This window comes from Etheostoma cragini, chromosome 3 (assembly GCF_013103735.1).
Source record: "Etheostoma cragini isolate CJK2018 chromosome 3, CSU_Ecrag_1.0, whole genome shotgun sequence".
Lineage (NCBI taxonomy): Eukaryota > Metazoa > Chordata > Actinopteri > Perciformes > Percidae > Etheostoma > Etheostoma cragini.
The window spans coordinates 11,069,745-11,081,430 of record NC_048409.1 but is presented as its reverse complement, the minus strand read 5'-3'; the positions used below and the strand labels follow the sequence as shown (position 1 = coordinate 11,081,430).

General features: G+C 41.8%; 2 protein-coding genes across 2 annotated transcripts in view; one reads left to right on the top strand and one right to left on the bottom strand.

The window, feature by feature from the left end:
• The window catches only part of ift80 (intraflagellar transport 80 homolog (Chlamydomonas)), a 38,548-nt gene extending 30,540 nt beyond the window's left edge, over positions 1 to 8,008 (top strand). Inside the window, exons 14-20 of the mRNA XM_034867832.1 lie at positions 1,800 to 1,935; positions 2,062 to 2,209; positions 3,229 to 3,400; positions 5,172 to 5,261; positions 5,395 to 5,567; positions 5,731 to 5,854; positions 6,412 to 8,008. Coding sequence (XP_034723723.1) covers positions 1,800 to 1,935; positions 2,062 to 2,209; positions 3,229 to 3,400; positions 5,172 to 5,261; positions 5,395 to 5,567; positions 5,731 to 5,854; positions 6,412 to 6,522 — 954 coding nt within the window. The 3' untranslated portion in view covers positions 6,523 to 8,008. The remainder of the gene's footprint in view (positions 1 to 1,799; positions 1,936 to 2,061; positions 2,210 to 3,228; positions 3,401 to 5,171; positions 5,262 to 5,394; positions 5,568 to 5,730; positions 5,855 to 6,411) is intronic.
• Positions 8,009 to 10,329: 2,321 nt separating this feature from the next.
• The window catches only part of LOC117942468 (uncharacterized membrane protein C3orf80 homolog), a 1,688-nt gene continuing 331 nt past the window's right edge, over positions 10,330 to 11,686 (bottom strand). The window contains exon 1 of the mRNA XM_034867933.1: positions 10,330 to 11,686. This exon is cut by the window's right edge and continues 331 nt beyond it. Coding sequence (XP_034723824.1) covers positions 10,841 to 11,497 — 657 coding nt within the window. The 5' untranslated portion in view covers positions 11,498 to 11,686 and the 3' untranslated portion in view covers positions 10,330 to 10,840.

Sequence of the window (11,686 nt, the reverse complement as noted above, 5' to 3'; positions counted from 1 at the left end):
GATTGGCTGCTTAGAAATTAAGTGTTAACGAGCAGTTGGACAGGTGTACCTAATAAAGTGGCCGGTGAGTGTAGATCGTAAAGGACTGACAGAGCTGGAAGAAAATGAAAGACTTTCTGCTACAACATTCATTGCTAATTAGATCAGTTCTATGGCATAGCGCCGGGATCAGCTGGTCATGTTACAGTTGTTTCTATTCTATGCTAGAGTATTGTGTTTTATTATGTTTTTATAACAATATGAAATGTTTTTATAACAATATGAAATTATAACAAGCTGAGTGTTATTATAATATTTTATCATGCAGAGTGAAGACTCACTAGGTTAGTTACACTATAGTCTATATCGATGACGTTCCACTTCCAGGATTGTTCCGGTGCTGCCGGAAATTTTGCTGGCCCTTTCTTTTTGGGCCGGATATCCATCACCTACCACTTTCTTTGGGTTGGCAACTAAACTCTGGTCAATTCATAAGGACTATGGTTAAATCCAGACAGCTAGCAAGACTATCTGTCCAATCTGAGTTTTTGGTTGCACGACGTTTGAACGTTCACGTTTCATCAAAACCAGTTCCCCTCCGAGGCACTTAGCACCGCCCATAACGATTGTGATTGGTTTAAATAAAATCGGTTTAAGTCAAATAACTCAGAGCATGTTGTTCTCCCATCCTGTAATGCTGTGTGGACTAGCCAGACCCAAGGTCTGCCAAAGCAAGACTAGTTACACTATTACACACAGCCCAGGCAATTATGACATGGACTCGTTATTGTGGAGGAAGCTAATTATTTCAAAATTATATTTTCAAAACAATATGCATTATATATTTTTTACATAGTTGGGTGAAAGATATTTAACAATCGTATTCAACAAAGCAAACGTCAGCTGGTTGTTTGTGAAGAATGTAATAAATGTTAATGACATATAACCTGTATCATTAAACTGATAAATTGGCATTAGAGCTCTTTATACTTTTCACCATAGAAACAGCGACTGCAACACACACTAAACTAGTTACTAACTATCATAATTTTGCACCAATATTGACTTTTAATCCAATACAATTGTGGTGTTGTCAGGACATATAACCTCCTCAAAATTGTGGACCATTTGTATTTGCTATAGCATTTTCCCTAAATGTGTATACTATAACACTTGAGCTAGTTAGAACAATAAGATTGATGCTGCTCCTTATGTTACATGTCTTCTACATAACTCATCTGATGAGGATGCAGACTTTTTGCCTGCAACCTTTAAGCTTTAGCTAAGAGTAGTGGCTAATTGTTTTGCCATGATGATTCAACAGTCCACATTTCATCTAAATAGACTAAGGGGCAACAGTCTGTTCATGGTGAGCGTCTGCGCTAAAGAATATACTAACCCATATCCAGAAAGGAGAGAGACAATAAAGACACAGGAAGAGAATGGGGGAAGGGCTTTGGAGTCAAACTAAGAAGGAAAGAGACAAAAAGAAGGAAAGAATAAGATTAGAAGGAAAAGAAGTAGAGGTAACAGCAGTTACTGTTTGTCAGCATGGCTTTGTCTGCCAGTAGCCCACAACTCCAAGAAGCTGCACCAAAGCCAGCTGGCTCTGGCCAAACACACACACACACACACACACACGCACGTTCGCTCTCACACAAGTTCAGACACACACTCAATGTCTCTCTCATACACGCACACACACTTGGCAGAAAATTCTGTTGGGTCACGGTACAGACTTCTCTCTCTCCCTTTCTTTTTTATTCACTCAGCTCTTCCCTCTAACCTTTGTGCTTGTGTTTGTCATTTTTCATACGTAGCTGGAGGTGGTGGAGATAGCTCTGGACCAGTGTGGCCCATCCACTGAAAGGAAGATTTCCCTGATAGACAAGAACCGTGATCTTTACTTGACCTCCGTGCGTCATCTGGGCCGAGAACCAAAACTCTGCAAAATTGGTGAGATGGGGAGGAGGGAACTCACTTGGGAAGATTTGAAGTGACTTTCTTTGTTTTTACACACGAGTGTAGCGGTAACATTGGATGAATATGATTGTTGTGTGTGTCCTCCTGTGTGTCCTATAGGTAGCATGGTCCACAGTATGGCATGGAATGATGCTGCTAACATCCTGTGTGGAATCCAGGACAACCAGTTCACAGTGTGGTACTACCCAAGTGTTGTCTTCACTGACAAGGAACTGCTGCCAAAAACACTCTACATAAAAGATGGCAGGTAGACATGTGCATTCCTTTCCTTTCACTTACACACTGCCGTTTTATCATAAATGGCTAACACTGTTCACGAGAAAGGAAAAGATAACAGGTAACAAAAATAAATTAAAAAGAGGAGCCAAGAAGAGAGATACAACCATTGTCCAGGGCATAACACATTAGGCACTCTTTCTTTGCCAGCTGCTGTCAGACTGTATAATGCTTTCTACCCAGTACAGGAGGAGCTTCAGCCAGTACAGGAGGTGCTAAGGCACAGAGTGCCTGCACTGTCTTTACAGGCGATCCTGGACTACTTTTGTCCCTGCTACAGTAATTTGAACATTTGGTTGCTCAGTTTTTTTTTCTTTGTGATTTAAGTTTTCCCTCTCACAGTTGTTGATAGCTTAATGTTGTTCATTTTTACAACTCCAATGCTGAATTATACTTTTGCTCTTAATAAGATCAAGTTGTGCAATTGTAGATAGCTTATGTTCACCCAATCTTAGTTTGAATTTCTATTTTTCAGTTTGATTTTTCTTTCTTTTGCTTTTACTGTTTTGATGCTCCAGCAGCCAGATTGGATCATGGGACTAATTAAGAGTTAGTTTATATGCAATGTGCATATGGGGAACACTAGATACCAAGTGGCAGGAGCTAATACAGGCTAACACCGGTTGAAGCAGGTACAGTGCAAGTTACAAAGGCAGCACTGTCAGTATGTCACATCATCAGTTCAGCTAAATTGCAAATGTGATGGGCTGCCACAAATTGCTTGTTGGATTAGAAATTTTGACATGCACACATATGCAAAGTGGGAAGTACGGTGTGGTCAATAAAAAGATTTTTGTATTTTTTAATTAGCATAATCCATTATTCTCCACCACATGTGAAAATGTTGACTTAGGTGTAACATATAGCATTACCCTTGCCCTGTGTGTGTGTGTGTGTGTCTATGTGTGTGTGTGTGTGTGTGTGTGTGTGTGTGTGTGTGTGTGTGTGTGTGTGTGTGTGTGTGTGTGTGTGTGTGTCCCTCCATCAAAGTGAGTTCAGCCATGCACCCCATATTCTGAGCTATGTTGGCACCAAGGTGACGTTACGCCAGGGGGACGGTTCACTGGTGTACAGCTGCGTGCCTCCGTACCCAGCCCTCCTGCACGAATACAGCACCTCAGCCCGCTGGGAGGATGCACTGCGCCTCTGCCGCTTTGCCAAGGTAAGATTCAAGCATATATCTGTTAATACGTACTAAAAATTTTCCATCTGCTGTGGAGTCATTCAGGTGTGTATACCCATTTAGATACCAAAACAAAATCCCACTGTTCATTACGTCTTGGCATAACATTTCTTCTCTTTTCCATTTGTGTTTAGACCAAAAACATAGTGTGGCATATCCTGCAGTATAGGGCTCTGGCACAGTCCTGGTTCCTGTGGTGTATGTTGCACGCACACATGCACGCATGTATGTATGTATTTATGAAAGAGAGCAAGACAGAGTCTGAAATGAGAAGGTAGTAAACAGGTTTATGGGACCAGACCAGCAGGCTTTAATTAGCCTCCAATTAGCCTGGTGACACCATTTACCGGATATGCCCCCATAGACCTCACTCATAAATACTCACTCCACTATATGCATGTGTAAACTCTCCACATCCATATATATACACACACACACACATATGCTGAATGCAGTGTTGGGACTGTGTCTTTACTTGATGATGCAATAACCACAACCCTGGAGAAGTGGATAGCTAGTAGCAAGAGGCGGGTGGGACAGAAGGGACGGTTAGCGAGGCAGTGGTTTTAAGAGCTTTTTTTCTCAAACCTCCCCCCTCGACTTCTGGTAAGAGTTTGGTGGCATCGCAGCTTTTCCAAGAATCACAGTCATTGTCAGTAAGCCCTGACCTGATAGGAGTTGACACTAATAGTTTGGAGCCATTACACAAACAGGCATATATAACCTAGAAGAATGTGACATTCATAATCTGACTGTGATACAGGCACACCAAAAGAAGATTTTCCAGCAGTGGTTTCCTATTAGAGCGGCTTGTCTTGTTGTGATGGACACTGATTTAAAGGGGAATTACAGAATTACGTGGTTAAGACGTCATTTTAAAGAATGCAGCTGCACAGAATAAAATGGTGACACATTTGTGATCTTGTGGATGGATCTTGTGTTTGTTTTTGTTTGTGCCATGCTTGGTTTCCTGATGATTTGGAGCATGACTACAATGAAGCCTGCCAGGATATGAGCAGGATGTAACAGGGACTAAAAGGACACCATCATATCCTATGGCTGTGCAGACATACACTATAATTATTATGAATCAGCCATCACACTTTGTTACAGTCTTAATCTCTGCTATCTTGAACTGACTTTGCATTTGAAATGAAACATTTAGATCAAGGTCGAATAAACGTAACACCTGTTCAGATGATATTTAGAGTCCTGCAAAGATAGCTTGACTGACTGTCAAGGTCATTGGCCCAATCCCAAAGTCCGGACCCACAGACTTTGGTGCGCGTTCTCGTGAAATTTGTAAGGGCTTAGGGTTGTACCAATGTCGAATTTCAAAAGACATGAGGGTTTGAGTACACACTTACCGAGCCCTTTCGTGAGTCTGCATCAATGCAGACTTCACCACGGGGAATTACCCACAGTTCAAAGCGTTATGACGTTTAAATTGAAATCAGGCAACCGTCTCTTGTGCCTTGGCCACGTGAAAAGCAACAAGCTTAAAATGAAAATTCCCAAACTGGCAACTTCTTTGTTATTGAAGGTAACGTGTAACATCTCGTGAAGTGCTGTCCCAATCCCATTTATACCTTTCTGAGCCCTTGGGGCCTCACTCACTCACTCACTTAACAATTGAGATTTATGAAGACTGTAAGTCCTCAGGGCTCACTTTGGGATTGGGCCGATTGTGTCAAATGGGGAGGTATTGTAAACTAAAGATGCTCACTGCCTCTGCTCCCCACATCTACAGGACCAATCTTTGTGGGCATGTCTTGCTGGTATGGCAATGGCAAACAGGGAGCTGACCACGGCCGAGATGGCCTATGCTGCTATTGGAGAGGTAAGGGCTAATTCCGTTGAATTTATAGTCAAATCTTATAACACAAGTACTCACACACATTTTGATTTTGACAGAAGTTAGTAAACGAAACCAGTTAAAAAGTATTCACAATCCTCTCCCTTTCTTCTTTTAGTTACCTAGGGTGCAGTACATCAACTTTATAAAGGAGCAGCCATCTAAGGAGTCATCTTTGGCCCACATGCTGATGTTCAGCGGTCAGGTCCAGGAGGCGGAGGCCACACTGTTACAAGCTGGTCTCATCTACCAGGCCATACGAGTCAGCATAGACCTTTTCAACTGGGAGAGGTACAACTCAGCGTTTGTGTGAAAGTGTGTACAAATGTACAGCTGAAAGGAGAGAGACAGTATAAGTCATTTTGGAGGATGCTTTTTCTCAGCGTCGTAAGGGGAAAGCATGTTTGTCCTTACAGGATTGATGTGTATCTGCATCTCTTCATCTTGTATCCAGGGCACTGGAGCTGGCAGTCAAACACAAGACCCATGTGGACACTGTGCTGGCCTATAGAGGGAAATTCCTACAGTCATTTGGCAGGAAAGAGACCAATAAGAGATTCCTGCAGTACGCTGAAGGGGTAAGTTAGGACAGCACTGCACTGCATTAATTGATTTGGGGGACAATTATACTGGAAGCCTTTTTAGCAGAGGAGGGTGTCTTGTTCTAAGTGTTTCCCTACGCTCTGCTTATACACTCGTGAGTACCTTAAGTTGCCAAACTCTCAGAGGTTAAACACTCAATGTCCCTTCAGCTTTTTCTCTGCCATCCAATTGGAAGAGCCTGCGGAACTAAACCAAAAATGGAGGTAAGCCTAGTTGTTGTTGCTGTCTACAGCCGGAGCTGTTTAATCTTGGAGCTTTAGTGGGGTGTTGCTTACTTGAAAAACAAAAGCCTCACTCTTAACAGGATCAAAAGGGGAAAAACACAATAAAATACAATAAAACAGATTTTCCATTTTATGATTATGATTATGATTAAAACACACCACATGTTTCAGGTATCCAGGGTGATCCCGGCCTTATCATGACATGTGACTCATTTAGCTGCTTTGCTTTGTCAATCCCATACCGATCAAAACAAAATACAGTATCTTATCTAAATACGTCTCATCTTGTCTCTCTGTCTCTCTGCCAGGTTGAGGTGGACTGGGAGAAAATCCAGGCGAAGATTGAGATGGAATTGTCTAAAGAGAGAGAGAAAGCTGCAAACGCATCTTTGAGGAACAGCGTGGCCTCGCGACGTTAATGTTTGCTGAAGCATCCGCTTTGTCGAACTTGATTCCCATGTGTTTTTGACATTTGGTGAATATTAAGTGGTTTGGCTCGCCCTCAGAGCAATACAGATTGTCTATACTTGAAGCATAATGGCTACCATTAGTTACAAGTACATTAACTTCAAGTAAAAACAAATGGAAACATTTGGAGATGGGAAGATTAGTCGGCCATGAAGAATATGACACTTGACTTTGACTCTGACACAACAATATTGTAGCATATGCTGTGTAATGGAAAACATTTGCACAACACTGTCATTCTGTTACTGTGGGTGGATGATTTGACTTTGGATAAGGGTATCTATATTTCTCAACAATAACACCATAATGGCTTTTCTGTCATGTCGGCTTCTCTTGATTTCAGTGTGTCAAGTTTAAAGTGGATTGTTACCTTCTTCCACTTTGTCAAAATTAACTTGAAATACTCAGTCATGCACAAATGTACTGCTTTGATTTTTGTCAGCGATGTTGACTGGCACACGACTTTGTTTTTGTATGGATTGGTGTTTTTACAGTTTATATATTAAAAACTGTGCCTTCTGTAAACACTAAAAAGAATGACAGTAAATTAAACTGATGGTGCACTGTATATATTCAGCCAAAAATATCATCTTTCACTTTGCTTTCCCTATTTTTTTGTATTCCTTTAATATCTTGATGCTCCACTGGTTTCAAACAAAGGTCATAGACGATCTTTGACATGTTTTTTCAGCTTTGCACATGCACCAGGAAAGATTTCTGGGTACACGTGTTTTAGAGTCCAATATATCTACAGTATGTGCTTCTCTTTGAGTAATTTTTGTATTTCCTTTTCTGCTGAGGTGTGAAACCAACGGCTTGCCATGCAGTTCCACCCCCTGGTTGGCAGAAGGCCAGTACATCAGCGAACCATTATAGCCTATCCATCTCATATAGTGGCCCAGAAGGGACAAATGAGAGAGAAGATCTGTCTCAGGGTTCTCCGAAAAACACTGCTAAACCATATATTTAGGATGTGGACAGATACTGTAGAAATTGATGCACATTATCCCCGAAACTGTGAGTGGCCACAGATGAAACATCAAAGAAAACGTTACATGTAGGAAAACCTATCAATGGGTTTATTCTCTCTTGCCGTTGTCTTTTTTTTTCTCTGCACTGTAAGCTGCTTCTTTCTCTGACTCACTGTCTTTCTCATATTTTACTCCCTGCATCTGCTTTCTCTCTAAGCCTACTCACTCTGTGATACACCATAGTCATCCAGACCGAACGCCACTCATCTATGAAAAGACTTATCAGCGAGGAGTCAGGTTTCACATGCATTACCACTGAGAGAGGCCACACACATAGAAAAATAGAAGAGAAATGAATTATTAGTTGTATTCATACTTTGTCTCTCACTGTACAAAGCACACTGTACCCAATCTCAGTAACGTTATGAGGACTTTTTGTATATTGATGATGAAAATGATATATTTAATAAACATAGGTTGTATGTTCTTACCCGATTCTTCACTTTACACTAGACCTTTTGATCCTCATCTGTAGATTAAAAATAGAAACGTCACATTTAGAATGCCAATCTTTAGACTTTTGATTCTCAGTGGTAGCTACTGAACAATAAACAGACTATGCAAGTATTTCATAGTTTTGAATCTACACATCAAAAAATACCAAACTGAAACTGTACTTGTATTAAACCACAGAGCTTTATTTCCATATTCAATGACTTGCAAGTTCTCGTGTATTTGATTGATGGCCAAACAATGCGGCTCTCTAATACACTTCCAGGATATAATGTAGAATTTATTTATTTATTTATTTATTTAAGGAGGATAATGTTCATTGATTTGACCTTTATAGTTGATTCATTCTTTGGTCCAGTGAGTCATAGAATAACAGGATCATTGGCGCAGATTCTAAGGTTACTTGTGTGTGTTTGTGCACATACAATACAGTATATGTTGGGATTTATAATGTGGATTTGAGGAAAAGAAAATCAACTATATCACTGTTCTCTCCCTGCCAATGGATGTCCCAGCTGTATGGTATCTGATTCAAGGTTCATGCTGGGAACTGTAGGTAACTGGTTATGCTCTGAGTCCTAAACCCTGTGTTACAGCTTAGATATAGGAGCTGGATCACAATGAACTGCGATGACTATAAAGCAGAGAGTGAAACACAAGATTCACACCTCGTATGGTGTGAGAACTCATATACAGCTTCATGAATCTTAGGGTCACATACTCCATCTCATCAGTAGCATCAGTGGGTTTTAAACATGGATGTTCTGTTTTTAAGTGCAAACTGATAGATGGAAAGCCATCAGTGTTAACTATTGGCTGCCGTCGTGGTCTGGCAGTATTGGATTACACACGCCACCACAGTCACTCTCAGACTTTAACTGTCGAGAGCATTAGAGGAGCTCAAGGTCTCTAATTGTCAAATCTAGGTTTGCAGATCGAGATGCTTCAGCAGCAACTTCTTCCATTTTTTAATAGCTGTACCTGACAGAATTGTTGTACACATTGTGGTCTTTCTGATGGCAGATATTTGAGTTGATTAAATTAGGTGAGGGTCACTGGGTGCATACACTTCTGTATTTTCTTGTTGTGGGTAGATAAATTTGTGTGACGTAATGGAGGTTAGAGAAAATAAATTGGCAACTTTTTTATCATTGATTTAGATTAATAATCTATCCTAAAAGTACTTTTTTAAACAAAATTGTAAAAAAAAAAAAATCACTTCTTCTAGTCTCTTAAATGTGGATAATTACCAGTTTTCTGAGCATTCTACGATGGTGTTTTTGACTGTGGGTCAGACATCTGGGGTTCTGGAAACTCATGTTGGACATGTTTCACTTTTCTATGGCAATTTGTAAACCAATGACACATCACTTATTTGTAAAAAAGATTGGCAAAACCAAAATTCTCTTTGAAATGTACTTGTCTTTTCTTTTGCCCCGGGACTAATGATGTGCTCACATTACTTCAAGCCTGGGCTGGAGATATGATAAGTAAGTGTGACTGTTCACCACGTGCCTGGATAATGTCAAAGCAAAGTGACACTGACAAATGAGCTTTTTCAAAATTATAACATAATTAGGCCTTTTAATGGACAGTTAATGGCAAATACACGTTTAGCTGGAATCCAGGTAAACAGGCCATTAAGCCTGATCTAATGAAGAGTGTGTGTGCGTGGTGGTGTTAGCTTGGTTTTCGATTTCCATCAGCAAAAACAGACACTACTTGTCTTATTAGTCAAATATGCAAATAAGCAGGGGACAGTTACACACTTGAGGTCAATATACAATTCAATATTCCCAGACCGCTCTGCCAGAACAAAGAAAGACTGCCTCCTGTCTCCCTGTCACCCCTGTTTCCTTTAGATGTCCCTTTGTTTTTGTCTCATGTGCTTGATCGGAGCTGTAAAGTGTAAGTTGTTGTGATCTGGTCTGACATGCTATCATCAAACACAACTTTATGTCTTTGCTTGCGCCATATCAGTAAACCAGCTGTAAAATCTGCCATTGTTTTTACAAAATTCTGAACCTGTAGACACTGACAGGCCTACATGTAGCCTCTGGCAGTAAGGCTCCCAGGATCAGAGCATTGTTTTATTTTAATTTTTTAAATTGCACTTGTCTGCTGTGGCTTCACTTTTTGCAGTAGGCATATGAGACATGGCTCAGGTCTTAGATGAAAATCTGTCAGCCCCCCATTGAACTGTGCGTGAATCTGTGTGAATCATTTTGAAGAAAATATTGCTTCCATGCTGATAAGCTATAAATGAACTGGCAGAAAGTATTAAAATTGATATTCGTCCCTTCATCCCTCTTACGGACCAAGTTTCAGGTTATTGAGGGGAAAAAATGTAATAGCTATTCTTCTTTTTGGATTCAAATTTAATAAAAAGAAAAGCAGGTCTTTCAGGTCCAGCAGGATATTTAGCATCAAGACAAAGACAGGACGAGAATTTGACAGAAGAAAAACTGTCTCACGGTGCCACTTAAGATTGAGGTGCTGGAGTAAAACTTAATGCGATTGTACCGGAGCCAAATTATCTGTCCCTATCACAAAGAGCGTCGATTTCAGGCGCCTTCGCTTTCTTCCTAATCTCCAAGCGGTCATTTGCATACAAAAGGCGAGTAATCCTCCATAATCTTACAAAACACGTACATTTTCTCAGCCTCCTCTTTTATTCTTAACATTCAGGATTATAATTGCACTTGAGTTTATATCTCCGCAAGATAATTACCCTGATTATATTAAAAATAAGAATGCTATATTGTCTCCGTAGCTTTGTCCGATCTCAGACAGAGTTCCGCGATGTCCTTGGGCTGTGTTGCGCTGACACCTCCAGGACATCCCGTCTCTGGTCTCCGGCTCTCGGTCCCGCCGCTCTCACCCTTCCCTCACCGCCCCTCTCGTTTTCCGACAGCAAGTTATCATCGGACCGGTCTCTGTGCATCTCCTGCATGCTCTCCTCATACGTGGGTAAATATTTGACTTCATCGTATGCTGGCAGGTTCGGAGATACGATTTCCCTGAGGCTGTACTCGGGGTACCGGTCCAGCAGGGAGTCCTGGGACGCCGATGCGTGGCCGTGAAAGAGGGAGGGCTCCTCGCTGCGGTCATTGTGCGGGTTCCGGCGGGGCCGCGGGCAGATGATCCGCTGGATGAAGTAGCCCATGGCAAAAAGCAGTAACAGGATCAGGATGCCCGACAGCTTCCGCGTAAACCAGCCCACATTGTCGAAGAATATGTGGATGGGGAGCTTGCAGCAGCGCACCGTCGAGCTGGCACTGCCGTTCAGGGCGACGATGGGCGGACAGCACTGGTGGCCATCGCCGCACTGGACTTCCCCGCAGTTCCGGAGGGCATGGCAAGCGGAGACCAGACATGCTGACAAAAAGGTGCTAGTGGTCCCGCACGTTGTCCTGTCGCCGCCCGGCAGACGGGGCATCATCTCTGGATCTCCCCGATGGAAAGTAATGCGCGTGTTGCGCCTCTCGTGCGCGCGATGTGGAACGTTGTAATGCTAAAAGTGCGTTCAGGTGTTACAGGTCTGATTTTCTTTCCAGCTGTGCACAAATCACACAAGCTACTCTCATCACACAGCCACCGCAGCGCGGAGCGGGACAGCAGGTGCCCCCCC